Source organism: Neolamprologus multifasciatus, chromosome 19 (genome assembly GCF_963576455.1).
Source record: "Neolamprologus multifasciatus chromosome 19, fNeoMul1.2, whole genome shotgun sequence".
Lineage (NCBI taxonomy): Eukaryota > Metazoa > Chordata > Actinopteri > Cichliformes > Cichlidae > Neolamprologus > Neolamprologus multifasciatus.
In genome coordinates this window covers 24,473,759-24,501,071 of record NC_140457.1, presented here as the reverse complement: position 1 = coordinate 24,501,071, position 27,313 = coordinate 24,473,759, and the positions used below count along the sequence as shown (strand labels likewise).

Here is a 27,313-nt window from a genome sequence, read left to right as displayed (position 1 = left end):
GGTTTCAGTTTGTGTGGGAAGCAGGAGGAGGCCGGGAAAAGTCACTGAGCCTCTCAGCTTCATTATATCTGGGTCATTGTGTTTAAAAGCTAAGCGGCGCCAGACCAGCAGGTCAGGGAATAGCTCGGATTTTACTGTGAAACCCTGACGAAGTAGACACTGCCCGGTTACCCGTTGGAGAGTCACTCTGCCGTGCACACTTGTAGCTTTTTAGTGAAATATCAGTAACCATCAGTAACAATCATCTCCACAGGTTTTTAAAAAAAACAAGTTATGCAGTTATAGCTGGGATGTTAGTTATACTGACACATTTTGGCACTGCCACCAAAGAAAACTTAAAACGTTCTTCTTTCTTTTGTTATATTAGATCAGTGTGTGTTATACTACCAATACTTTTTTCTTTAAGTAAAACATCAGTGCATAAAATAAGCTTTCTAAAAATATTTTTGACCTTCAATAAAGGTAAGGTAGTAATTTTGAGTTTTGAAAATGTGCTTGCTATAAAATGAATGTATGCAAGTAATTAAGTAAATGTTATTTGACCAGATGTAAATCAATTTTATGTTTTACATTGTACGTATGTCACAAAATGGCATGGAAATTTTTTCATCTAATCAAATTACTTTAAATCAGTGCTTTGGGCATAAGCTTTTTTTTCTGTGTGGAATGTAAATAAAAGTAGAATGTAATATTTCACAAATAATTTATTGTACTTAAAGTACATAACAACATATGCTGAAACTAAGACATTGATAGTTTTATAAAAAAAAAATAATTAAAAAATAAACTAACACTGTTTTTTATGGAGTTTGTTTTGTTTAAAATACAACCGATTTGAAAATATCTTTGGTACTGTTATGTCTATTATTATGTCTATTATTATATTATCTTACACACTCGATCACTTTGTTAGGTATTCCAGTTCAACTGCTCATCAACTTAAATACCTAATCAGCTAATCAGATGGCAGCAACTCATTGTGTTTTCACATGTAAACAGGGCATCAGAATGGGCAATTAAAGTGATTTAAGTGGCTTTGTTGGTGCCAGACGAGCTAGTCTGAGTATCTGAGAAATTTATGATGACCAAATGTTTTGTTGATGCTACAGGTGAGAGGAGAATAGGAAGACTGCTTTGAGCTGACTAAGATGTACAGAAGAGCATCTCTGAACGTGCGATAAGTCAAACCTTAAGGCAGCAGCAGAAGACCACACTGGGTGTCACTCGTGTAAGTTAAGAATAGATTTTTGGGCATCTTAGTACCATCTGAGCGTCATTTAAACACAAGACCACCTACCTGAGCATTGCTGTAGACCACGTGATCATAAAGGCATGACCAATATTTATGACCATCTGTTTATCACCACAGTTTACCCTGTGGTTAAAGAAGGCTGGAAGAGTGTTCCTGCACCCTGAGTTAATGAATAATTAGATCTGACAAGCAGGTTAATGCATATTACTGTTGAGTGGGTTCATTTTTCATTTGCTACATCCTAGCTAGTGATGATATGTGATGTATTTTTGGTGAAGATGGAAATCTAACTAACTTTCACCAAACACACAATTTCTACATAATGCATCTACTAGCAATTGTACGGTTGTTGTATTTTCCAGGGATGGATTAAAAAATTGCAGCATTTTCAAAGGTAAGAACAGCTCAGAAGTTACAGTCTATAATATTAAATGTTTGATGTTGAGAAAAACTTTCTTTGCTTGGAACTATTTGGAATTATTTGACTTCTGACACTTTCACTTATTTCTGATATCACAATGATGCCAGGTAAGTCTTCCTGAAAAACTGAGGCACAGTCACAGGCGTGTATAAAAGGTGAACAATGGATGCAAGTTGATTTACTAGAAAAAGCCTCAGATGACTCAAACATCCACCTAAGTTTTTCCTAAACTGAAGGAAAAAAAGACTAGAAAAAAAAGCATAATCATCAAGCTAATATTGCAGAAAGTGAAAGTAAAAAATAACATTTCTTTTGATTTGTGTGCAGCATCCAGACTGACCAGACTTTTTGAACCGCTTCAAACTGTCAAACTACGCACCCATGCACCCTTAACAGCATCCAGGAAACCAACTGGCCGACCTGCAACACAGTTTATCAATCATTACACATTGCGCGCATCATTCTTTTCAGCCGCTTATCTGCCACATTGAGTCATCCTTCTAGGTACAGAGGATAATAAATTTTCAGTTAAGCATAAAGCAACGTCTTGATGTTATCACCATAGAAACAATTTTGAGTTGGTAGTTTAAATTATCCAGGAGGACAAGCATCAAATGGTCCGTGAATCCACGACACATCTCCCATCAGTTAGAGTTCTTCAAGCATGACAGGGACCAACTTGGAAGAGTTGGTTAGTTAGCCATCCTGGTAGCAACAACTTAAATAGCCATGTTGTAATGTTAAAAAGAATGGAAAAGGAGGTTAATTATGTTTACTTGCACTTTGTATGTAGGTACATATTTCTAAACAGTACTCTATATATGAGACATGCTTCTATTGTTCAATGTGTTGGAAAAATTCATATTTTTTAAACTTACTAAATAGACTGTCAAGCCTACTGTACCCAGTCTTGGATTGTATGTAAGCAATTTGTGTTTCCCTTAAACATCACTAAAACAATATAATTTTATTTTTTATTTTGTCAAAAACTGATGGAAAGCAACTTTGGATCTTTGATTTTCTTAATACTTAAATGTCTGCTTGCCTGTTGGCCTTTGTCTTATTGTAAAATGTGTTATTGCACAAAAGGAAGCTTGTGGATTTTGACATATTTGGAATGCTGTACAGTGCAGCGAGGAATGCCCAGACCTCTACATTGGAGAGACCAAACAGCCACTTCATAAACGCATGGCACAACATAGAAGAGCCACCTCGGCAGGACAAGACTCAGCGGTTCATCTGCATCTAAAGGACAAAGGTCACTGCTTTGAGGATGCCAATGTTCACATTTTGGACAGAGAAGACAGATGGTTTGAAAGAGCAGTGAAAGAAGCCATCTATTTCTCCCACCCCAACCGGTCGCAGCAGATGGCCGCCCCTCCCTGAGCCTGGTTCTGCCGGAGGTTTCTTCCTGTTAAAAGGGAGTTTTTCCTTCCCACTGTCGCCAAAGTGCTTGCTCATAGGGGGTCATATGATTGTTGGGCTTCTCTCTGTATCTACTGTACAATATAAAGCGCCTTGAGGCGACTTTTGTTGTGATTTGGCACTATATAAATAAAATTGAATTGAATTGAATTGAATCTATGCCCACTGTGAGCGACCATCTTTGAACAGAGGCGGTGGTTTACGACACCAACTGTCTGCCATCTATAATCCATTTCTGAGATCCCTTCCCAGACCCCTTAATGCCCACTCACATCCTGGGCCATCTGACCTCAGGAAATCTGATGATAGGGTGGGGCTAGGTTTCACAATGAGCTCACCCGAAACCTTGGCTGACCTACACCCGTTTTCACACCTTGGCTCGTGTGATTAGGTTGAGGATCATTAGGGGGTCCATTGTCCCCTTTGGGGGGGACCCTCTCATAGGGCTTAAATCTGGGACTCTCCACCGTTTGACCCTAGAACTGAAGAAGCTTCTTGGATGAGAGGTGAAAACAACTTAAAGAAGTCCAGACGCTTTTCTTTCCAAGCTCCTTAGTCGACATATTTGGAGCTGTTCATGTTTTCCCTCTTAACTTTTTGCGTTCATATGTGCTTAAAAAGCTGAGCTAAAAACAAAACACATCACAAGTAGATGTTCTTGACTTCCTTGTAGACAGTTATTTGGCTCTTTTACACCCCTGGAGGGACATAAGGCACTTCCACTTGTATCTTTTCTGAGATCATTTGAGATCCATGAGGAATCCATTGTGGAAGGTGTTGATATTGTTCATTAGGAAGGACATTGCTGTTATAAAGTGAGACCTTAGTTCTTAAGCTTTATTGCTCTGACTTTCGGGCTGGAGTTACAAATGCTCTGCGTGGCTTCCCAAGCCTTGGACTTTATCACCAGATGGAATTTGCTGATGCCAATAAATTACTGATTCCCAACGTGGACAATGTGATTTTAACAGGCCTCTTAGGTAAATCTTAGGTCGAGTTTGTCTGAGGATTATGGTATTTAATGGCAGCTCCTGTAATGGTAAATGGCCTGTATTTGTATAGCGCTTTTACTAGTCCTGCCTAGGGACCCCAAAGCGCTTTACACACCCAGTCATCCACCCATTCACACACTAGTGGAGGCAAGCTACAGTTGTAGCCACAGCTGCCCTGGGGCAGACTGACAGAAGCGAGGCTGCCAATGTCGTGCCATCGGCCCTTCTGGCCAACACCAGTAGGCGGTAGGTGAAGTGTCTTGCCCAAGGACACAACGACCGAGACTGTCCGAGCCGGGGCTCGAACCGGCAACCTTCCGATTACAAGGCAAACTCCCAACTTATGAGCCATGGTCGCCCCACAAAATGGTTCAATAATTATACCAATCATCTCTTTTCTCATGCAGCTGGGCTCTCACTGTGATATTCAGCTCTGATACAAGCAGTTTAATTCTGTTTACATGCTACATTGTGGGACGACACCAGTTGCTAATGCTATCGCTTGTTCCTGCTGTTTGTACCGTGCCGTTATTTTTCATTCTCCCATTGTGCTCCACTCCAAGCAGGTCAGCAAATGTGCGCTGAACGTGCATGTGACCTGAAAGCTATGCCATCCAGGATTCCAGACACATTTCCCATTCTTCCCAAAACAACTGATGGGTTAATGAACACATAGCATAGCACATAACGTCCCACCAAGCATTAAGGATATCCAACACAGCTGCTGGAAGGCTTTCATGCAGAGCGGGCTACTGTTAATCATTTCCCACCATGTCATTAAAGGGGCAGATGTAGTCATGCAAAGGACTTATCTCATTGGCTTGGCGCTAAATGAAGCGGGAGCGGGATGCTGGGCGATTGTCTCCATGACCAGCCCGTTCTCACTCCCGAGGCGTAGCATGCCGACGTTTTGTCACGTCCCGCGGCGTTCCTGAGGAACGCAAAAGGAGACCTTCTGCGTTCTTATGGTACGCAGCGGGTTATGGCTGAAATCCAGTGCAATGACGCTCCCGCGGTAATAGACATTCCAGCCCTGTATTCCAGCCCTAAACCTAACCTTATCCCTAGCCCTAACCATAACCTTTTTCCTGATCTTAACCAGGACTTTAATGATGTTAAATAGCGTGTTTCTAAGCGATTTGAAGAAAAAGAGCGAGCATGTGTAGATTGAGTCCATACGGTTCTCATATTTCCTAATTTTTCCGTCATTTAGGAACGTGGTGGGTAGCCGAAAACGTAATATGTTGACTATTTGTCACCTAGCGTAAAATGTTACGCTTTGGGAGTGAGAACGTGTTGCCATGGCTAAAGAAAAGTTTTGGGTGTCAAGCTACATACAAAAATAAGATAGGATAGAAAATATTGCAGGAAAAAATGTGTACTTTTTTCTTCTTCTTCTTCTTTTTTAGAAATGTAGAAAGTAAAAAAGGTAAAACAACTCACATTGTGAACTCCTGAAATTTAAACCTATTTTGTAACCCTTTACAAATGAAACATAAGCAAAAATTCAGTTTATGGGACAAACTTCAATTAGGAGAGTTTAACCACACTCCCTGTAAACATTTTGCAAAGCTAATATTGACCCAATACAGCAGTTCTGTGTGACCTAAAGTGGACAGACTTTTAGTTTGAAAAGGAAGGAAGTGTCAGCTTGACACTCCTTGATTACAGCGCCTTTTCTCAAAACTAGTGAAAACTAGGTTAGCACCAAAAACATGCGGTAGGTTTAAATTTAGGTCTGCAAATAAAAAACTGCAAACTGTAAAATACAATTGCTGAATGAAAATTGAAGTTCCAGTGACAATTTGAGTCAAGGAGGGAAATAAGTTCTAGAATGGAAAGTGACATTCTAAAATACAAAAAAATGTTCTAATTTGGAAAAAGGTTAAAAAAAAAAGTAATTGTGTGGGATTTAAAATCGAATGAATATAACTTTACTGGAAAGTGACGCTCGAGAATTGAGGTTGGAGTTTTTAAGTAGGAAGTAAAATTCTAGAATACAAATGTAAAATGTTCCCTTTCAAAGTGCTGATTTGAACTAAATGGAACTTGGAATTTTATAATGAATACATAGAAACACTTTACAACTTTAGGATGAATTCAAATGTCCAGAATGAACAAGTTACAGAATGGAAGGTGAATGAAAGCTTCAAGAGTACCTTAGTGAAAGGTCCAGTTATAAGGGCATTTGCAGTAGCCAATGACAGCTTTTTAACAAATGACAACACAAAACAGACTTTGGTATAAAATACTTTAATAAATAATAGTATTGTTCTAAGAACAAACAAAAAAAATTCCACTAACAAACCAAGACTTTTACCAAATATTGTACAAAATAATTACAATGTTCTGCACATTCAGCCCATGTGGGGCTAACAGAAAGTAAAAATTTACTGAGAGAAAAATTATTTGGGTTTCCTATGAATGCATCTGCATTAACAAAAAATATTGAAAAAAAAATTATCATATTCATCTGCAAACAGTGACGATAACTGACCCCCAACCCCCTCCTGCAACTGCTGTGGAGGTAACACTAAACATTTCTCTTCCTGTGTGTTCTTAGTGCAGAAACAGACTGGACAACATCCACAACAGTCAAACAACATCAACAGTAATACAACTTGTTCCCTTCATTAGACCAGAGTAGATACACACAGGGAGAGGCGGTACATTAGGATACAGACACATCTATTGCAAGCAGGTTCCCATTCACACAACACACTGTCTGTGATGAGGTTTCAGTGTCTTGCTAAACAGCACTTCCCCTGGGTGGATGATTACCGTGGAGTTGTTTGTAGCTAACACCATGCTGCTCTGTGCAGCATCTCTGCTGTCAGCAGTCTGTAGAACTATAACTTTGTAACTCACATACTAAGAGGCTAAAGTGAGACTGGCAGCGGGGCTTTTAAGTTGTTTGGACCCTGCGTCCTCTAGATACTGAAAATAGAAATCAGATGCATCAGTGCTGATTAAAGATTCACCAAAGTTTTCCTTTTTGCCATTTGGTGTCCAATAATCTCGTAAGCAGCATGTGGCAGAGCACCTCAGAACCGTCAGTCAAAAACTTTCTTAACTTGAAATTATATTTCCATTCTGCCAGACATGAACAGAAACCCCCCAAAATGAACCGCAAAAACTGTTATCTGAATCATTTATGGCACACAGCGCTTCGCCTTTGCTTTTGACAAGACAAATATCAAAATTCTTCAATTTGCTTGCCTGCTGTGATGCCAGAATGATGATTGTCAAATGTCAGTACATGCATTTCTGTAGGGAGTATGACATTAATGAATTAAGAAGTGCTTTCGGGAACAGCTTTACTCATTTTGAGTGATGATACTGAGGAAAACCTGAACAAAGAAACCTAGATCTGGATCTACTCAGATTGCTTCAAATGTAAAAGAACAATGTGGATTAGAAGGTAGAGATCAGCAGTTATGAGTGAGTCATTAAGTGATAAATGACAATGGTGTGTTACAGCAAGTCCAATGTGGAGAAAATGAAAGAAAATACATAATTTAGCAAAAACCCAACAGAAAACTGAGCAAATACATAAATTAGAACCTATCTGGATACAAAATGATACTTAGCCCCGAACACTGTGATAATGAAATTCAGGGACCGACATTTAAAAAAATCAAATGGACTCCCCCCCCCCCAAAAAAAGAAAAAACACTAAGAATTGAATTTGTAGAATTAAAAATATCAAAAATAATAAAAGGTGACTATTGCAAATGCTCATAAAATTTCACTCTGGAGGTCTCCAGTGAGATGAAAATGACTGTTAATGATGGAGTTCCTGTAGCTGTAGCACTGATGACCCAGCTGATCCTCACAGCCTGTTCCAATGATTGGCAGGTCTGGGATCAGCTTAACAAATAATTCTAAACATAAAGACAAACAATCAACACTTAATTTCTCTTTAAACAAGTTTTCATGACTCAGTGGGACCACGGGCACTGAGAAATCTGTCTAAAACCTGTCGTAGTGTCAACAGACACTGATAAACGGAATGACATAATTAAAAAAAGAAAGAAAGAAACAACCACAAAACAATCTTATTCTTTAGAATAACTATGATACAAAGCATCACTTAAGTTATTAAACTCAAATATACACAGCCATTTTTTTATATTTACATATGTACAATGCAAAGAAGAAAACAGCATTTACTGCGATCGAGTTGTTGTTAGGACTTCTTTCCCTTTTTGTGTGTTTAAAATCTGCGTACAGTCTACAAGAGGAAGGAAAGAAGTAAAAATAGGAGCTGAAGGCACTTTTCTACTAAAGCAATATGCTGAAAAATAATCATGCAGACTTGCAGGAAGTAGTGCCAATTATTTTCAAATGATATATAAACCTTTAAGATGTTTATGACTGTAAACAAACAAACAAAAAAAATAAATCATGCCAGGCATTATACAGTGGTTACTTTGTGCCAACTTTCAAAGAACTTAAATATATATATATAAAACTTGTTTTTAGTATTTTTTTTCTTTAAATAAAAACACATGATTTGAAGACAGTGTAGAAAAGGCCCACAGGTGTGGGCTAAGGCAGACAGGAAACAAATGCACCACGCCACGCAGTAGAAACGGCGTTAACAGCTGCCAGCCAATGACGTTCAGTTAAATCTCCAAAGTTTCAAAGAAACAAACGTGAGCGTTAGTTTTTTTCTAGTGAAGCAAAAAAAGAGAAAGAAATGTGTGTAAACAGAAAATCTAGAAATGTGAAAAGAAAATTCGTGATTTCAACAGTGTAACAATCCAGAAATCCCGAAGCCGTGATGTTTAATTTTCATGCCTCTTTTTTTTTTTTCTTTTTTAATAGTAACATCTGTGCTCCAGAAGAAGAATTTAAATAAGGCGAGGCAAATAAAAAATATAAAATTAAAGCATCTGTAATCTTCACTTTTGGTGCTTTTAAGAGTTGAAAAGTCAGTGACATTGAAGACATCGCAGTTTCTTCCTTTTACTCAGACGGTCCCTCCTCTTCCTGTGTGGGGTTCACACGTAGTGATCTTTAATGTCCTCGCTGAGTTTGGCGGCATTCAGGTTTTTACACCGGTTGTCTTTGGGGCTGTACGCTGTCCGGTGCGGCACCTTCAGCGGACCGCTGCGCGTTGTACAAATCATCCCTCCCTTACCCATCATCCCCCTGTCCTGTGTTATGGTGCACTTCTGAGGCGGACACTTGTCTCCCATGCCCAACGCCCTTTCCTCGTCTTCCGCCTGATCCCCCTCGTGCTCCCCGTCCTCCTCACCCTCGGCCCCATCGCACGTCCTGTCAGAGGGGCCCATCAGTTTCTTGCATTCGTACTGAACGTCTTTGTCGCGGTTATCCTTGAGAGCGTTGCTTCGCAGCGGCTCCAGCTGGTTGTTGACTGTTGTTTCCTCAGATCGGGCCGCTCTCTCGCGCTCTTTCTTCCTCTTGCGGGTCCACCAAATGCAAACAACGATGCAGAAGATCCAGAGAACGCTGAAGACCACACACAAAACTGGGACCAGGTAACCTGAAGAGGAATGTTTAATGGGATATTAGGAGATCATTGCATTTAAAGATGTTACAAAGATATATCATACCATCGGCAAAATTAAGAAAAAAGCATGTACCTATTGTTTTGTACAGAATATAATAACTAAATTTGACTAAATTTGACTAAATTTGGAACCGCTTGAGTTTTTTCTTGCAGATCAGAGGCCAGAGGGTGATTGCATAGACTTTTGTAACATCAGTGTGATTCGTGATTGCGCAACACAATTTTAAGTGATAAATTGAACAAAAATGCTGGCTGTAGCAAATATGACAAAAATACGGTAGACTAATTCTCACAGAGGAACCGATGTGTAACTCACCAACAGTAGGGCACTCCACCACCACCTTCACTTTGACCTCAACCACTGCCAGAATGATGGTGCTGTTCTGGCGTTTGGACAGCGCACTGGTGATAGCGCTGGCCACCTTCTGGATCTGTCCACAGTCGCCGTCTTTCGATCCTCCATCCTGCTCAAAAGACTACAAAGAGGAAGAACAGGAACCATAAGATTTATTTCTCTTTTGAATTCAAAATAACTTGTTTCGCCGTTTAGATTTGAATATGTGGTGGGTATAGCTCGGGCCTGGAGTAGAGAAAGTTTAGGGTTTAAATAGCTGATTGCAGGAATTAATGGTTTCATTCAATTATGGTCCTGGAAGGCACTTGCTTTTGTATAATCCTGGATTACATGAGAACATCTCATTGCATTGATTTTTGGTTAAAATCCCATCATTTCTGTGCCTCTTCTGAAAGGTTCATCGTGTCACGTTTAGTTTTCTACTGCCAGAAAGTCTGATTCTCACAAACCAAACCAAGGAGATAAGCAAAACCAGAACCATTATGACAAGAATAACAGAGAGAGTTCCAATCAAATCGTGATCCCTGCACACACTAAAATATGTAATGCACATCTTCTTAAACATCTGACAGTTGCTTTCATTACAGGGGACACAAATACTCCCTCAAACCTTTCAGTGCTCTTTGAATAGAGCTTTTCAGCGATGTAAAGAAAAGCTGATTTGTAGGTAAAAGGAAAAAAAATTTGCAAAACACAGATTCCCTCAGTGCAGCGGAGAAAGAAAAGAAGTCCCATTCGCCAAATGGTCAAAGTCTCGCTCGAGGCCATGTAAGAAGACAAAAAGGAAGAAGAAGAAAAAACACATTCATCCGTCAGAATAAAAGAGATTCTCCTCCCAACATCTGGCAGGCTGTGAACCCACCCCCCCGCTGAGGGTGGAGTTAATTGCCTAATAAGGTGCTGATGGTGAGAACAGAGAGGTGGAGTTGGGGATGCAGGGCTGTTGTTGGGGGATTAGCTGTGTGCTGTGTAGTTCAATTAGGACAAACAATAGAAAAGAGGCCAGCTGTGCTCCCTGCTCGCCTGGGGACAAACACTCCTTTTTTCTTCTCCCGAGGAAATCAGCAGCTCATTCACACACCCAACTTCCAGACTGACTGACAGATCACATTGCAGAGATATTGAAGGATTTATTTATTTTACCATATTTTGTTCCATTTTTGAGAGTAAATGTATCTAACACACTTGACAGCAACATGTGCTCAATTCTAGAACAATCACTGTTCTAGTGTTTAAGTTCCTCTTGTGCCAGAAAGCGGCTATCCTGAAGCAGGAGCTAAAACATCCCAACGCTGGAGTTCTAAGAACTTAGTCGTAATTTTGGGCATGTAGACAGGGCTCCCTCCAAGAGCTGTAACAAAAATCACTCCACATCCTCTTACACTATTTCTACCTAGCGGGAAAGGTGATCCTCAGCAAAAAAAAGCTCAAACAGGAGGAAATAATGAATTTTTTTTTTGCAATTATTTGGGACTATCTTGAGCAGCGGATGAAAACACATTTAGTGTTTAGTTCATTAGTGTTGGTTTGTGTTTGTCCAACCCCAGCTGGTCACGACAGACGACTGCCCCCTCTGGAGTCCGGTTCTGCTAAAGGTTTCTTCCTGTTAAAAGGGCGTTTTTCCTTCCTACTGTCACCAAGTGTTCGCTCAAAGGGGGTTGTTTGATTGTTGCAGTTTTCTCTGGGGTTATTTAGGGTCTTTACCTTACAATACAAAGTGCCTTGTTGTTATATATATATGTATACCATATATATATATATATATATATATATATATATATATGGTATATAAATAAAACTCAACTAAATCGAATGCATGGCTACAAAGACAGAGGAAATTCCACCAGCGCAGAGAAACATTAGCAGTCCTCCAAAAAGCCAAAAGCATTGAGCCAAACGTTCGTGATGCTATCAGCAGACAGAACGCTGACAGGTAGAAACGTTGGCTTGGACAGTAATGGGAACAACAGTGGAATTCCCCATGAAGAGAAAGAAGCACAAAAAATCGTTAAAATTAAAAACGGTTTCTAACACTCCACTACAAAAAATTTCTTATGTATGATGACTGTTTTTTCCATGCCAAGCGCTAAAGCAAAGGACCAACACAGCATGAACATAAACAAGTGTTTCCCACCTTACTAGTTTTTCCATATCTGTATATAAATTCAACACTGCCACACCTACAACAAGCGGACATCAGTCTGCAACGTTCTGTGCAGCACCCATGGACAACTCTGTGATGAGCATGCCCGATGAAACAAATCGAAGTAAACACTTTCAAATATTTGGCCACAACTTCTTGAACATCCCTCAGTTTTCCTTAAAAACATTTGAAGAGGCTACAACATGTTCGAGGGGACACAAACCAAGGCAAACACTCGCCCCCACATGCATTCTGAAAGACAGGCATCGCACTTCTTTCTCCGCTCAGGTTAAAGCCTGCGCTCAGATCATAAAGATTTCACTCGCACGTGAAACTGAGCGGTGACATATCGCTGCAACACAAGTCCGCAACAAGTGGGAGTGAAGCTTTTTTATTTTTTTTCCTCCTTCTTTTTATGAAAGCCTTGTTGAGGAGTTTGGGTGGATGTCAGGCTCACCACTCCTTTTCCTGTATCTGTCGCTCAAAACAGGCCTGCAAACATCAGAGGAACAAAAACTAATCCCCTCCATTAAGAGCTTAGATGTGACTGATTCCCTCAAGTCTGGGTGGCCGAGAGTGAGAAATACAGAAACTAAAACAAAGAGGGGGGAAACAATAAAGGAGGGCGAATAAAAGCAAGCAAGGGAGACAGATGGGATCAGACAGATTGTGCAGATATTAAAGGAGAAGATAAAGAAGACGGGGAAGGAAGAGGAAGATGCAGAGGAAGAAGAAGAATTACGCAGAAGGAGAGCAAGATCGGCAAGTTCCCAAAAGTAAAGCTAAATTTTAACCAGATGTTGTTAAAAGCATCAAATACTCTCTCTGTTTTCTAAAACAAGGACGAAATAAACCAAAAATAGAAGAAAGATCTGATTTTAATGTCCTCTACTGGAAACAATTTGCAGTGTGGGATTATGTGCGATTTAATAAAGTGGAAGAAGAAAAAAAAGAGACAAGTGAGGAGGAGAGACTGGGAGTTCGTGTAAGCAGGATCAGAGATCAGAGAGGCATCTCCACAGAATCATGGTAGTGGGTGGATGCAGCAGCCATAATGGGGGATGAATTATTTGCATAAAGATACATATTTCAAACTGAAGCTTCTCGGATGAGCGGTGAAACATCTTCAAGCAACTTAAAGAAGTCGCTTTTCTTTCCAAGCTCCTTAGACTATGATGACCTGTACGACTGTCTTGGGATCATCCTAAAACTTCTCACCAATGCTCTTTGCTTTTTCAAATATAAAGGCACAAGTCAGTCTTATATTGTGGGACAAGTGCACACAAGTGCATGTGTGTGTGTGTGTGTAATAATTACCAAAGCGACCTCCACGGCATCACTGGTGGAGTAGGACTGGTCACAGAGGATGAGCAATGCCCGCTCCTCACCAAGCGTCCGAGTCACGGGGAGATACCTCAGCTCCGAGCAGATGTTCTCCACTGTGGTTCCCTGCGGCACACGGACAACACGGGTGAACAAATTCCTCTCATTCCTTTTAAGTCTTTCTTACATGGATTCAATCCGAAAGCATTCCCCGGCAGGGGGAAAACCTTGCCTCATCAGCACTTTGTCAGAGGAGCAGATTTGTTCCCATTCAGACATGCCCGACAGGCACCCAGACAGATGGTGAAGTGATGTGACCATTAAGAATAGAGCATTCGTGTAAAAGTCATACTATCTTTATTCGTATGTTTTCACATGTTCTGGAAGATTTCCAAATCTAACTACAAAAACCTCTGAACATCACTGTCTGAATCAAGCAGTTATGGGATAAGACACACTATCAAACATCAGACTGTCAGCAGAGGAAATAAAAACATGCATCGGGGCAACAGAACAGACAGTCTGCTCTCTTGCGTGTGTGGATTCAAAGAAACGGGACATTTAAAATAACTGTTTATGATCTTCTTCCCATCCTGTATTGTTAGCATTTGATAATTCCTGCCATTATCAAATGTCAACAATTCCCGGCGGGAGGACGATCATTTCCAGTGTTCTGTTATGACATGCACATCACCAGGCTTGAAAGATAGTGTTTGATGGTTGGGCAAATGCTTCAGCCTGAGCTCAAACTTTTCCCCTCCACCTGCTAAGACTCGAAGTTTTTTGGTCAGTACAGAGCTGATCCAGCACCTGTCCCTTTGTAAAAGTGTCCTCTATATTAAAAGCCATGTGTTAATATTAATAAAGTCTTGAAATGTTTGGAGAATACATTAAGAATCACGTTTATGTGAACCGTGACTGCAATGTAAAACCACAGATTTTTATTCAGTGCCACTAAAGCATAAGACATAAAAGGCTTTTGTAGCTGGACCCACAGACCAAGCTTAAAAAAATTCAGAAGACAACGATTCAAGTTCCTACTTCTGTATGATTTACTCACCTGTGGCACTTTGTCCTTTTTAAAGATGAGTGTGATGTGAGCACAGTTGTTATCCAGATAGCCGCTGTTGGGTTCGCACTGGGTGTGCAGAGGTGTGGGGGGGTCTGGCGTTGAGCACACCCCCCACTGATGACAGGGTGGCGAGAAGCAGGTGAGGAACTGGTGCTCCACACACTCGTGACCTCCAGGGGCAGGACGGAAGGTTTGCTTCGGGAGGCGGAAGAGCCTTCGGGAGGATGCAGAGCTTACGGCCACATCTCACCTAGAGGAATTCAGCGTTCAGAGAGAGGGTCCACACCAAACGCTCAGTTAGCTAATACCGAGCTAGCTTAGCTTTAGCAATTACGATTCATTCTCGTATTCCTAACCTTGGAACAGTGAACATTCCCGTTGACACACTGGCATGTGTTACATTCCTCCTCCCAGCGGCTGCCGTGAGGAAACTGTAGGTCAGTGTGACGGCATGGCTTCCCAAGTCCGATGACTGGAGAGAAGAAAGAATTAAAGCAACAATTGAAGTTGTCAAATGTAATCTTAAATGTAAGTTATAATCCTTATGCTGCTGGAGTTCACTGGAGTCACATGAAAGCCACAGAGCTGCCCTAGGTAGACATATTATTCTCTCTCCTTTTCTTGTGTCATATACAGTACCTACTATCAGAGTAGTGAATGCTTACATGAAAAATGGTGGAAGTTCAAAATAATGATGTCAGTGTATGCCGATGTAGTCCTGCTCACTCCATTTCAGATACTTTTTCTATTTTTAGCTCTGCTTGATGTCATAGACAGAGGATATTGCAAATATGGTCCCTCCTGCTTTTAAGACCTTGTGTTTACTGGGGACAGCCAATCAGAAGAAAGGGAACTTAAATAGAGGGCCAAGGGATCGACGTATAGGCTTCAGACCCAAAGGGCACACAAAGGGTGCTAAATAAAGACAAACGTTTGTGAAAAATGAACAAACAGCTACTCTGATAAAAGGTCCAAGCAAAGAAATATTGGAAATGAGCATAATAGGTCTTCTTTAATAAAATGATTCAAATCTGATTGTTGACAAAAATCTGGTTCACGTCTAATCGTCATCTTATGAACCTCTATAAACAGCTATTTATTGCACTTACAGTCATGGCAGCGAGGTCCAGCATGTCCTGGAGGACAGAGACAGCGGTAGCCATTGATCTCGTCCATGCAGGTTGAACCTTCAGCACAAGGAGACGACTGACACTCATCAATGTCTGAAAGAGAAAACCGCAGGCAGCGTGCAGAGCATTATTAAACGTCTAATGCCCATCATAAACCAGTCTAGACAAGTCCCGGTGACTCACTGTAACAACTGTGAGTGCTTTATTTAAAAAGCAAGCATTGTAGGCATTGTTAGAAAAAACGTTTCAGATTATAGCGCACAGAAAGTTGAAAACTACAACCTAAAAACATTAAGAACTAAAAAATATTTTTAAGTACAGAGATTTCTTTCAGTGTTGCATTTCTCTTTTGAGTGTTTCTTTTAAAAAAAAACGTCTCAATGACCGATGTACCGGTTTGGTTTTAAACTCTTTAAAAGAATAACGCTTTGGTTCAGCGGGGGCTTTTTCTGAAGAGCTCTCTCCCAGAAGGGCCACGGGAGAGCGCACAGACCTGTCTGACAAACTTCAGCTCTGACCTCGCTCGGTGCAGAGGGGAGAGGTTAAGACGGTCTTCCTGAAAGGCTTCCTAATCTGTCGCCCTGAAACAATCGGCTCACGCTCCCTCGCTGCGGCCTTTCACCCCTGAACCCCCGCCCATCTGACCCCAGCCTCATGCCCCCCTTCCAGTTCCCAGGGACTCACTGATGCGGCAGTCCGGTCCAGCGAATCCTGGAGCGCACTCGCAGCGAAACCAGTTCACACCATCCACGCAGATGCCGCCGTTGTAGCTACAAAGAAGACAGAACCAAACAAGTCAATCAAAAGTGGATTTAACCTAGAAACAAATATTCAGTTTTTGATGTTAACAAAAGCTCTCTGAATTTTTTTTGCACTTGGTAAGTAAATATTCTAATTTGACCCGTATAACCCCGCCCACACACACAAAAAGGTGTAAGAAAATGTACGCATAGGTGGAAAATGGGTGAACGGGTAGATATGTGTAGCTTAGTAGTCCTGATTTATCCCACGCTCTGCTCTGTGGGTCTGCAGAGCCTCTGAGGCGCAGCAGGATGAAGCTGATCCCAGATCAATGTCCAGGCTTCATATGTAAATCTGCCCAGGCCACATACTGAGCCCCCCAAACACCCCTCAACACCTTCACTCCTTACAATGTTTCCCAGGTCGAGGTCGGTGAATGGTCAGAGGGGTGACACTTCACACTCTCCTGCACTTGTCCCCCTCCTCATCCACCGCCTTCTCCAAAAAACCAAAACCACCACTAATCCACCTGTCAGTCATTGAAGGGGAGGGCAAGGGGGAGGGAAGGCTTTTGTCCAGGGTAGCCTCTCTGATGTAGAGAATCCCAAGAGCTCAACAGTTTGTGTACTCCTCATTTTTTCAATAAATTGCAAAAAACAAAAAAATTATAAAATGTGTTGTTTTGTGTAACCAACCAGCCAACAACCTCAAACTCATTAACAAAAACACATCACATACAAATTTCCTTAGATACTGATATATTCTGGCACCAATACATTTTTGAAAATCATTAGAGGGCAAAATATTTCCATATCTTACCAGGGATGAGGATTGCAGTCATCAACATCTGCAAGAGGAAAGACATAATTAACTTTAAAACTTGAAACCTGTCATAATCCATAGGTGAGAATGAGTGAGTTGTATAAATGTATAACAAGCATATGTAACTGATTTTATCCTGATGCTATAACAGTATATAGATATACGTTTTTTTAAACACACAGTATCTGCATGTATCCTGGTTAGTAAGAGAATATAAGAAATACCCAAAACTTTGCATACTCTGTGAACATGTGGGTCCTTCCCAGCCGTCTTTGCATATACAAGTGTAGGCGTCTCCCCCTCCAACACATGTCCCTCCATTTTCGCAAGGACCTGAATCACAGGTGCTGTTCTTGGCTAAAAAAACAAATAATTTTTTTATAAATCATGAATGTAACTCTGTGTTTTTGCAGTGAAACAAAAGTGAGGCTGGTGTCTCACCCGTGTTGCAGGTGCTGCCACCCCAGCCTGAGTGACAGCTGCACAGGAAGGAGTCTCCGTGGTCATAACACGTTCCCCCGTTACTGCAGGTAGTGGAGTCGCACTGGCTCTCGCCTACACCGAGATGGCATGGGGAAAAGATTTTAAGCTTTTGACGCAATGCAAGGTGTTTATTTAATGAGTTGGCTCGCATGTTGAACTTACGTGAGTGGCAGGTCTTTCCTTTCCAGTTGTCTACACAGTTGCAGTAGAAGTCATTAAGCAGATCGACACATTGGCCTCCATTCTGACAGGGGTTCCTGCTGCACTCGTTTACGTCTGGAAAAGAGTGAGACAGCAACTCAGTGCACTCGTTTTAGCTACTGATTACCGTCCTAACGTAATCGGATAACGTATGATAATAGTTTGGTTCAACTCTTCAGCAAAAACTCAAGCTTCTCTAGTCCCAGGCATAGTCTTAGCAGCGATTATAGTATTTTGCACTCAAAACTGTCAATGTTTATTTCACCAATAAATTACTTCTGTCTAAACCTAACTCATTTCCTTTCAAATATAATATAGACTGTCATCTGCAAATGCGTGCACTGTCTGTAAGCACATAGCCACAAAATAGATTTTGAGTCTGTCAGCTGGCTTGATTGTTACATTTTACACCTGTATTTATCTCAAATCTTCTAGTCCTCTGCGAGATCCTCAAACTGCTCGTCATTCCTCTTGTGTCTCCCATGGCTGTGACTCATAATCTGCATGACTAAGCCAGGCTCTCCTTTACAGCTTGTACTGTTGAGCTACACCAACACTGAGAAAAATCCACTCCTCTGCCACACACCTACACGCACTCACCAACATCACAGAGGCTGCCCTCCCAGCCGTCTGGGCAGAAACACTTAAAGGAGTTGATCTCATCGATGCAAGTGCCTCCGTTCTTGCACGGAGATGATGCACAGTCATTAATGTCTGCAGGCAAAGAGAGAAGAGGTCTTTTGATACCCCGTTACTTTTCAAGCAAAGATCAAAACTGTTGATTTTTGTCTTTTACATTTTGTTTATTGAGATTCTTTCTTCCTTCTGCTGTAGACCAAACTAAGAAGACCAAACTAAGTCATGATTGCTGAAGTGAGAGTTTGAATTACCGTAAGAATTATGTGGTTCCCAGTGATGGTAACTGATGATAAATATAGTCAGTGTGTGTGTGTGTGTGTGTGTGGGTGGGTCAGCTAACAATGACTCACTCTCATGGCAGTAGGTGCCAGTGAATCCCGGATCACAGGAGCAGCTGAAGTTCCCGGCCGGCAGGCTGATGCAGCGGCCACGCGGTCCACACACATTGGATGAGATGTTCCACACCCTCTTTTTAGTGTCGTTAGTTGTGACGGCAACAGTGCAACTATCAATCACTTGGGGTAACGAAATGAAAAACGGATGATCAGCAAGGGGAGCGCCTTGGAATTATTTGTCACAATTTTCTGACGAGTACATTTTTTAAAAATGTGAAGATGCTGGGTTACCTTCACATTGGTTGGTCTTGCAGTGGTCCTTGAGCTCTGAACAGGTTTTGCCCTCATAGTCATCCGGACAGCTGCAGTAGAAGTCACCGGTCAGGCTGTGGCACTGAGCCTTGTTCTGACATGGGTTTGGGCTACAGGGGTTGTTCTGCAACTTCAGGAAGAAAAACAGAAAATGCATTTGTGAAACAAAACTACAGCAAAAACAACAAACTTTCTTCTGCATATTATATAAGTTGGATTTAGTCCTTACCTCACACGTTGTTCCAGTGAAGCCCTGTGGGCATTCACACATGAAGCCGTGCAGCAGGGTGTGGCAGCGCCCGCCGTTCTTACATGGACTGCTGCTGCACCAGTTCCTCGGAACCTCGCAGTGCCGACCCCCAAAACCTGGCTGGCAGACACACTGGTAGCCTCTGGCCAACTCCTGGTATAAAGGTAAGAAGTCATCAAAGTGTCTGCTGACACATTTTATTTATAGAGGATAATTAAACTGTCACTTTTGTCCAGATATGCTCAAACTTTCACCATGACAACTGCTGTGACATTTGGAAAGGGTAAGTTTCACATCACAAATAGTGACGGATTTCAGTTTATAAGGAAAAACCTGTTTTTCACTAAGAAACAGCTCAACACCTTCTTTAGCTAATACATGCAAAACTAACCAGGAGGCTGACACAGCTTACTTGACTAACTTGATCAATGCCATACATGACATTTTCTTTAATCCTTGATTTATCTGAAACAGGCTTCTAATCCAAACCCAAGTCCATATTTGAAGTTTTGTTTTTTATTTGTGTAACAAAACACAAAAACTCATTCAGTCATTGAAGGTTGACAACCTTTCAAAGTCATAATAGCCTTAAGCTTATTCTTTTATGTTTTGACAGGTACTTGGATGATTGACAAGAAGCATGTTACTTCTCCGTTGCTGTCATCACATCATAAATAAAATCAATAAAGACCTCATTATGTTTGAACTAAGTCTCACCTTGCAGGTCCCTCCGTTCTGACACTGTCCGTGACAGCTGTTCATGTCTGTTGAATAATCAATCACAAGAAAAACGTCAGATCTGAAACCGACTTTGACAAAATGGGCAGAACAGTGTTCAGTATTGTAACGTGCAGTTGCTACAGGAAAGTGGTCGATGAAACCAAAGCAAAGTTTTCCATGCCTGGAAGAATTGCAGATTCAGAGGTGCAGATGAGCTGTGAGAATGTGCAACGGAATTTAACTTGCAGAGGGAAAAAAGCTAACCCTAAAGAGTTTAGGCAATTTAAGAAAAAAGTTTGATAGTTTGGGAAAATATTGTAGTTTTAGAAGAGTGAGCCAGTGTGTAGCAGGTACAAAGCCATAAGGGAGGTATATAAGAGACAGAATACAGCTAAAGCCAAGCTTCTCTTCCACCGCCATCTGCAAATCTCTGGATTTCTCAGTAGATGTTTTTCTTTTTGTGCTTTCTAAGAAGATAAACTCTTCTTGACTTTTATGTGTACAATGTAAAATATACTATATACATATGAATTATTAAGGACTATACTGGACAGCAGCTCATTTTGTTGCTAGCACACCTGTGTCACCAAAGCATAAGGAAATTCTAGTCAAAATGTTTTGGTCACATAATATGAACATGTACTTTCTACTGTTGGAAGAAGTATTATTTTAAGGTGAAGTTTTGATTGTTTTGCCAGTATTTTTTAAATTTACCACTGAGCTTAGAGATTGGACTGTTTCCGAAATTAAAGCTCAAAGATAAATTTATTATTTAATATATCTTTAATAAACATGATTAATTAAATCAACTTGCCAAAGAAAAAAAAATAATTTGGTGGCATTTTTTTTTTTTTTGCTAAAAATATGCAAAAACAGGTTAAAACTCACATGCTTTTAAGGCCCCATGTGACTTTTTGTGCAGATATTTTTTTCTTTATTTCGGGAAAAGAAATAACTGCAGTAAATACTATGTTCAGATATAAAAAGATGTTACCTATTACATTGGAATTTACTAGAATTTTGCTAGCAATTTTGATATCGATAGATATTAATAGCATATTGCTATGCTGTCAGTGCTTCTAATAAGCATCTAGAAAGACCATTTTTCCTGAAAAATTGGTTATTATTTTTGAAATAGGAATTACATGGTGTCGATTTTCATGAGAAACCGTCTATCAACAAACACTGATTTACTGCTACAGTGGAAAAGAAGCTGGCTGGACAGAGGCCCCTGTTTCACCTCCGTTTTCTACAGGTAGCTGGAAAGAGGCTAAAGACTAATAATCTGCTGGACTGATACTAACTGATGTCACAGTTCTGGCCCACCCATCCATGAAAGCAGGCACAGTGATATCCACCAATCAAGTTTTTGCAAGCGTAAGCATTGAGGCACGGCTTCCCCGCGCACTCATTTACATCTGAAAAATGGAGATGAGAGACACAGAGAAAATGAATTAAAGCCAAGAACCTGCTCAGAAAGCCCGTCACCAAGCACAGCCTCCTGTCACACAGCCCACTGAAATGAAGGCCAAAGATCGAAGGTCTTTCGCAAACTTCCCTTTTAGCGACAACTTATCTGAATCTGTTTTTTTTTCTTTTTTCATTTCATTTACGGGCTTTAAACGCAGACTTCAGGAACAAAAAATGCTCCACGGTAACTCAAAGTGCTGCGAATTATCCTGCAATACTTGACTCATGGTAACTCTTTCCAACACCTTGATTTATGGTTGTCATCCGCACTGGGCATATGCTGTTTGTAGACCTGTTTGGAGCTGTCTCCAAAACCAATTTTGGTGCTTTGATGGTTATTGGAAACACTTCAGTAGCACCCTACCACAGCACAAGTTTAATTTAATTCCTGTATTGCTCACAGCTTTCTGCACTTATTATATATATATATATATATATATATATATATATATATATATATGACACATCAAGTTACTTTTTGCACAGTGTGCAGTCATTTGCACAACCCACTGTCATTGTTGTCATCTGTTGTCTTGTGTCTGTATCGTTCTGTTCTGTCTGGTGTTGCACCGTCTTTGTTTTGTGTTTTTGCCATTTTTGCACACTTGCACTTTACGGAGTCCTGTGTTGATTGTCTGTTATATGTCCCATGTAGCACTATGGTCTTGGAGGAACGTTGTCTCGTTTCACTGTGAACTGTACCACGGTTGGAATCACAATAAAGCCACTTGATTTATTTAAATAAATGAACACTGAAATAAATGTAATGTGTACTAGGTAATATTTAATCAGACCACTTTAAATGATCCCAAACACTCTGGGTTGTTTTCAAACATGAAATTGCCAGCACATTTACAGCGTAAAGTTCATGTCTGGATGGGTGTTTACTTTTCCACTGGTTTCCATTGCCTCCCCCTACTCCTGCCATTTTGTCCTCATCCCCACCCCTAGGGGTTAATGTCTCTCTTTTGCATTCCCTGAGGGCCAACCTGCGGCATTCCAAGTGGTCAGTTTCAGAGGCAGCGCTCGCCGCTCCCACCGTGCCGCCTTGCCCACTATAAACCAACACACAGTGCATTAATACTACTCCCAGGAGGTAAGCGGCACCTGTTAGCCTGCTGAAACTAAACACCCCAAACCCCTTCCCAAAACCCGAGCCTCCTCCCGATCTAAAGCGCCCGTTCACTTCATCTCCCTCTCCCACAGGTACCACCCTGCTCCCTGAAAGGGGAAGCACTCTGAGAATAACAGGACTCGTAACACAAGCCGCTGCATTTCGGTTGCTCCCTGTTGTTGTTTACAGGTTATAAAGTGTTTCCTGGCTGAAGCCGGAGGGTGTGAGGGCTCCGCTATGCTGGGGCGTTGCCTCACCGTAGCGCATATACTCCACTGTTACGGCCAGTCTGGAGCCAAAGATAACCCCCCAGTGGAGTAGATTTGGTCCCAAGGCTAGCAGTTGCCAGGCGGGGTGTTATTTTTAGCTTTACTCAAATCACCTGACTCAAATTGCAGACGATGCTCGGAGAGCGTCTCCGCTGGGCATGCGCATGCACAGACAGACATGAAATTAGTGGGCCTCTTGCAGTTATACTGCTGGTTAAACGATGTGGCAGGATAAACAAACAACTAGATATGCTGTAACTCTGCGCGCAAGTGTGGATGCATGGAATTCACCATAGGTGCCACACACATTGGCTTCACCACATATCATCTAGCATGCAGTGGTTTTTCAAATTAGGATTTTAAAATTAAAATTATATAATATTATGAAGCTTCTACCTGAAAGACTCCTAATTTAATTTTAAAAACACATCAATTTATGATGTTGAGCAGTCAAAAAAAAAAAAAAAAAAGAGCTGCTCAAATGAGTGTATGATTCTCTTTCTTTAGACCACATCATTCATTAGATGGAGACAGACAGACATACCTATCTGGCAGGTCTTGCCTGTCCACTGTGGAGGACAGAGGCATTCGAAGCCGTTCTCCATGTCGATGCACGTCCCGCCCTGAGCACAGGGGCTGGAGGCACACTCATCAGTGTCTGAAATATAAGACGTATGTTAAAGCTACTATCACAGCCACAGTACTTAGTGTAGTACAGAAAACTATAGTTATATGCATCCATCTACCTATCTAAATACCTAGACAGTTTAGCACCTCTCACCTTTAGCACAGGTTGGCCCAGTCCAGCCAGCAGGACAGTGACACTCAAACCCCGTAGGGACTTCGTGGCACGTCCCTCCGTTGGCACAAGGGTTAGACACACAGGCATGCTCCGCTAAAAAGAAAGTCAAATGTCTAATTAGCTTTTTATGTTTCTTTGGAGCTTTGTCCCAAATGTACTGTGGCCCAAAGCAAAGGTCTTTGAACCTAAACTTTTGGTGCGTTGTATTTAGACACTGACCGATTTCGCAGTTCTTGCCAGAGTAGCCATCCGGACAGGCGCAGTGGTATTCGTCTGGTTCCGTGTTCATACACGTTCCTCCATTCTTACAGGGCCGGTTGGTCCCACAGTAGTTCAGATCTGCACAGAGACAGAACAGTAAAGTGTGTGTGTGAAGTGATATTTCTGGGAGAAGCTATCTGATAGAAAACTAGCAGCAAAATTGTTACGTACGAAAGCCTCCCTGACCAAAAAATAATAATTAAATACTTTGAGGTGTCATTATTCTGCATCTCTGTGCTCTTTAACTTCCAAAACACATCAGCCACCATCACTTTTTTCCTACAAAATGATGAATTTATTCCATTTCTATCTCACTACTCTGCATCCTGACTAGTCTCACCATGAGGCCAAGATGAATCCAACAACAAAGGATCACAGTCCTACAGGAGCAACAGGTTTTCTTTATTTCCAAGACGTTGGACAACTGAAATGGTACCTATTATGTCTGCTCACATTGTTGTCACAGTTATATTTTCTTTGATCACTACAACCCAAAGACATTTTTTATTTCAATTCAATTCAATTCAATTTTATTTATATAGCGCCAAATCACAACAAAAGTCGCCTCAAGGCGCTTCATAGATACAGAGAAAAACCCAACAATCATATGACCCCCTATGAGCAAGCACTTTGGCGACAGTGGGAAGGAAAAACTCCCTTTTAACAGGAAGAAACCTCCGGCAGAACCAGGCTCAGGGAGGGGCGGACATCTGCTGCGACCGGTTGAGGTGAGAGAAGTTACTGACTAATTTTTAACATCACAGCTTAAATAAGCCCCGAGCATCTATTTAAGCAGTCGCTCCCTCTGCAAGCCACTTGTCAACCCACCTCCAACCCAGCTCCTCCATTTCACGCTATTCATGTTGTTTCTGACTTAATTAATTCCATTCAGGTTATATGCTGCCGCCCTCCCCACAAAACAGAGGTATACTGCCACATGTCAATTAGTGCACACAGAATAAGAATCCCGTGTTGACTAGCATGGTCCCGTCAGAGCTAGCGTCTGTAATAAATAACCGTAAGGATTGCTTGTCTTGGAAATTCTGGCTATGTTAAAGATGGATATCTTAGATCTTAGAAAACATATTTAACTTCTGACCTTTATCACATAGCAGACCTCCCCAGTTCTTCTCACAGTTGCACTGCCAGGGCTGCTTGCAGGTACCATGAACACAGCCTGGGTATGGCAAGCACTCCTCACACAACGGACCCTGCCAGCCGTAGTTACACCTGCAACGCAGAGAAGAGAAATGTCCTTATTTTTATTACCAAATACTTTTGCTGTTGATACAGACAGCACACCTGGGCGGCTGTTTTTGCCTCCTTGCTTCTTTCTTTTCCTCAATCAGGAGCAATATAAACCCGAGAACTGGGTACAGACAGTTAAGCTCCTGAGGACTGAAATACTTGTGCCATTACTAATAAATAAAAAGCACACAGAGAAGAGGGAGAACAGTGGGTGAGTGTATTTATTAGCAAAATAAGTGCCTCTTATTTCACACGCACAAAAAGAATGTGTTCTTAATAGCACAACCAGCTCGAGGGAGCATCAGGCACACAGACACGCTTAAAAATGCGAGGGGAAAGGGTGGGGGGTGGGAGGATTTAGCCTTGAGAAAGAGTGATAGTTACGTATTGATAACAATAAAGTCATTTAATACTTCTGCGATGTCGGGAAACACAGAGGAGCACTTGATGTCATGCCATCGTGCCAGTGGGACGTGGCTGGTGAACACGAGGGATGCTGCCGGGTGCCAAAAAAAGGGCAAATTATGGAGTTCAGAGAGGGAAGAATTCTGCATACATGAAGGGTCAGCAAGTGCAAACATCACTGTACTTGACTCAGCCACACGTTACCACTGTGACACTGCAGCTGAACGCCACAGCAGGACAAAGCATCTTCATCGAGGTGAGTGACATGTTTGCTGCCACTCCTAATCTTAGAACATGCAGGGCCAGGGGACATTCCTGAGTGTGTTGTGGGTGTGGGTCTGCAAATATCCCGTCATGCTTACTTTCTTGTGCACATTCATTCACATTTCCTACAAAGTTTCAGGTCAATTATTTAAAACTAGCTTATGTCTGACTGCTGCAGCACTTATATATGAAATGTGACTTCACTGCTAATATAAAAGTCCAAAAGTCACGCGAAATAATGTCTCATCAGAAGTCTTCAAATTGTTCATTTTGCCAACATATTTGTCCAAAACTCCCAAGTATTACGTATTAGCAAAAAAACCTGCACTTTTATTAGAGTTAAAGCCTTCGTTGGTGTATAATACTACTTATATCATCAGAGGCAATACTGTAATCTACAAAATACTGTCGATAAAAGAGAAAAATGACCTTCTAAGAGGTCATTTTGTTTGTTTTGTGCATTTCTTCACACAGACGTCATGCACGCCGTGTCTGCTCTCTGCCCTCTTCCTGTGCCGTGAGCGTGGCTTGAGGGCAAACTTGGAACTGGTGTTTTTTTGTTTTTTTTGTGGAACGAGGCTTAGTCGTCTCGAAGCAGAGGCCGGCACAGGGTTAGCTAATCTGTTGGTATATGGCAGCGCTCTGTTATTCCAAGGCCAGCGGTAACCTTGCCCCACCTGTCCTGTCATTTCTCCGTTGGGGCTATTTTGGGGCCACCCAAAACCCACCTCCCCACCCAACAAGCCCTCCTCTCCTTCGACTCTCACGAACACTTCAAAATGGAAGCCGACCAAAAGACCAAAAGGCAGCGAAATGTAGCCTGCTGTGATGTGCTGTAGTACTCTGGGACAATGACAGACGGGACAGCACTCAAAAAAGAAAAATGTGACTGGGCCCTGGCGTCCAGGAAAACTATCAGAAACCAAAAGAATAAAGCCTATTTGACCAAGGATCAAATTTATTATGGTAGCTAATTTCAAATTTTGCTCTAACGGTCTTTAAACTCAATTCATGCAAAATGCTAACAACATATTTTCTGTAGCTGGTGACCTTGAAATTCCTGTGTGGGGTATCAGGCAAACAGAGTCACACTTAAAACAAAGAAAGAAATGGAGCAGTGACCAAGTTCTGATTACATCAAAACATGCACAGACAGTTTGGTCTCATGCACAACTTGCAAGTTGAAATGTTTTTAACTGTATGCATGACTGCAATGTTCATCTGATCTCGCTCTGTATTTGCAATTCACTTATGCATATGTGTGTGTTTGCGTGTCTGGGAGACAGTGCTGTGTATTGTTTACTACTGTATGCAGTGTTGTCCGG

At 41.4% G+C, this 27,313-nt stretch overlaps 1 protein-coding gene across 1 annotated transcript in view; it reads right to left on the bottom strand.

The window, feature by feature from the left end:
• Nucleotides 1-6,327: 6,327 nt before the first annotated feature.
• LOC146496689 (protein jagged-2-like) overlaps nt 6,328-27,313 on the bottom strand; it is a 53,383-nt gene continuing 32,397 nt past the window's right edge. The window contains 22 exon segments of the mRNA XM_085144142.1: nt 6,328-9,602; nt 9,946-10,105; nt 13,445-13,576; nt 14,511-14,714; nt 14,716-14,772; nt 14,879-14,994; nt 15,632-15,745; nt 16,337-16,422; nt 17,213-17,240; nt 17,456-17,572; nt 17,657-17,770; nt 17,861-17,974; nt 18,500-18,613; nt 18,889-19,053; nt 19,165-19,315; nt 19,415-19,588; nt 20,153-20,199; nt 21,460-21,573; nt 23,553-23,666; nt 23,790-23,903; nt 24,030-24,149; nt 25,171-25,301. Of these exon segments, the coding sequence (XP_085000268.1) occupies nt 9,097-9,602; nt 9,946-10,105; nt 13,445-13,576; nt 14,511-14,714; nt 14,716-14,772; nt 14,879-14,994; nt 15,632-15,745; nt 16,337-16,422; nt 17,213-17,240; nt 17,456-17,572; nt 17,657-17,770; nt 17,861-17,974; nt 18,500-18,613; nt 18,889-19,053; nt 19,165-19,315; nt 19,415-19,588; nt 20,153-20,199; nt 21,460-21,573; nt 23,553-23,666; nt 23,790-23,903; nt 24,030-24,149; nt 25,171-25,301 (2,992 nt within the window). The 3' untranslated portion in view covers nt 6,328-9,096.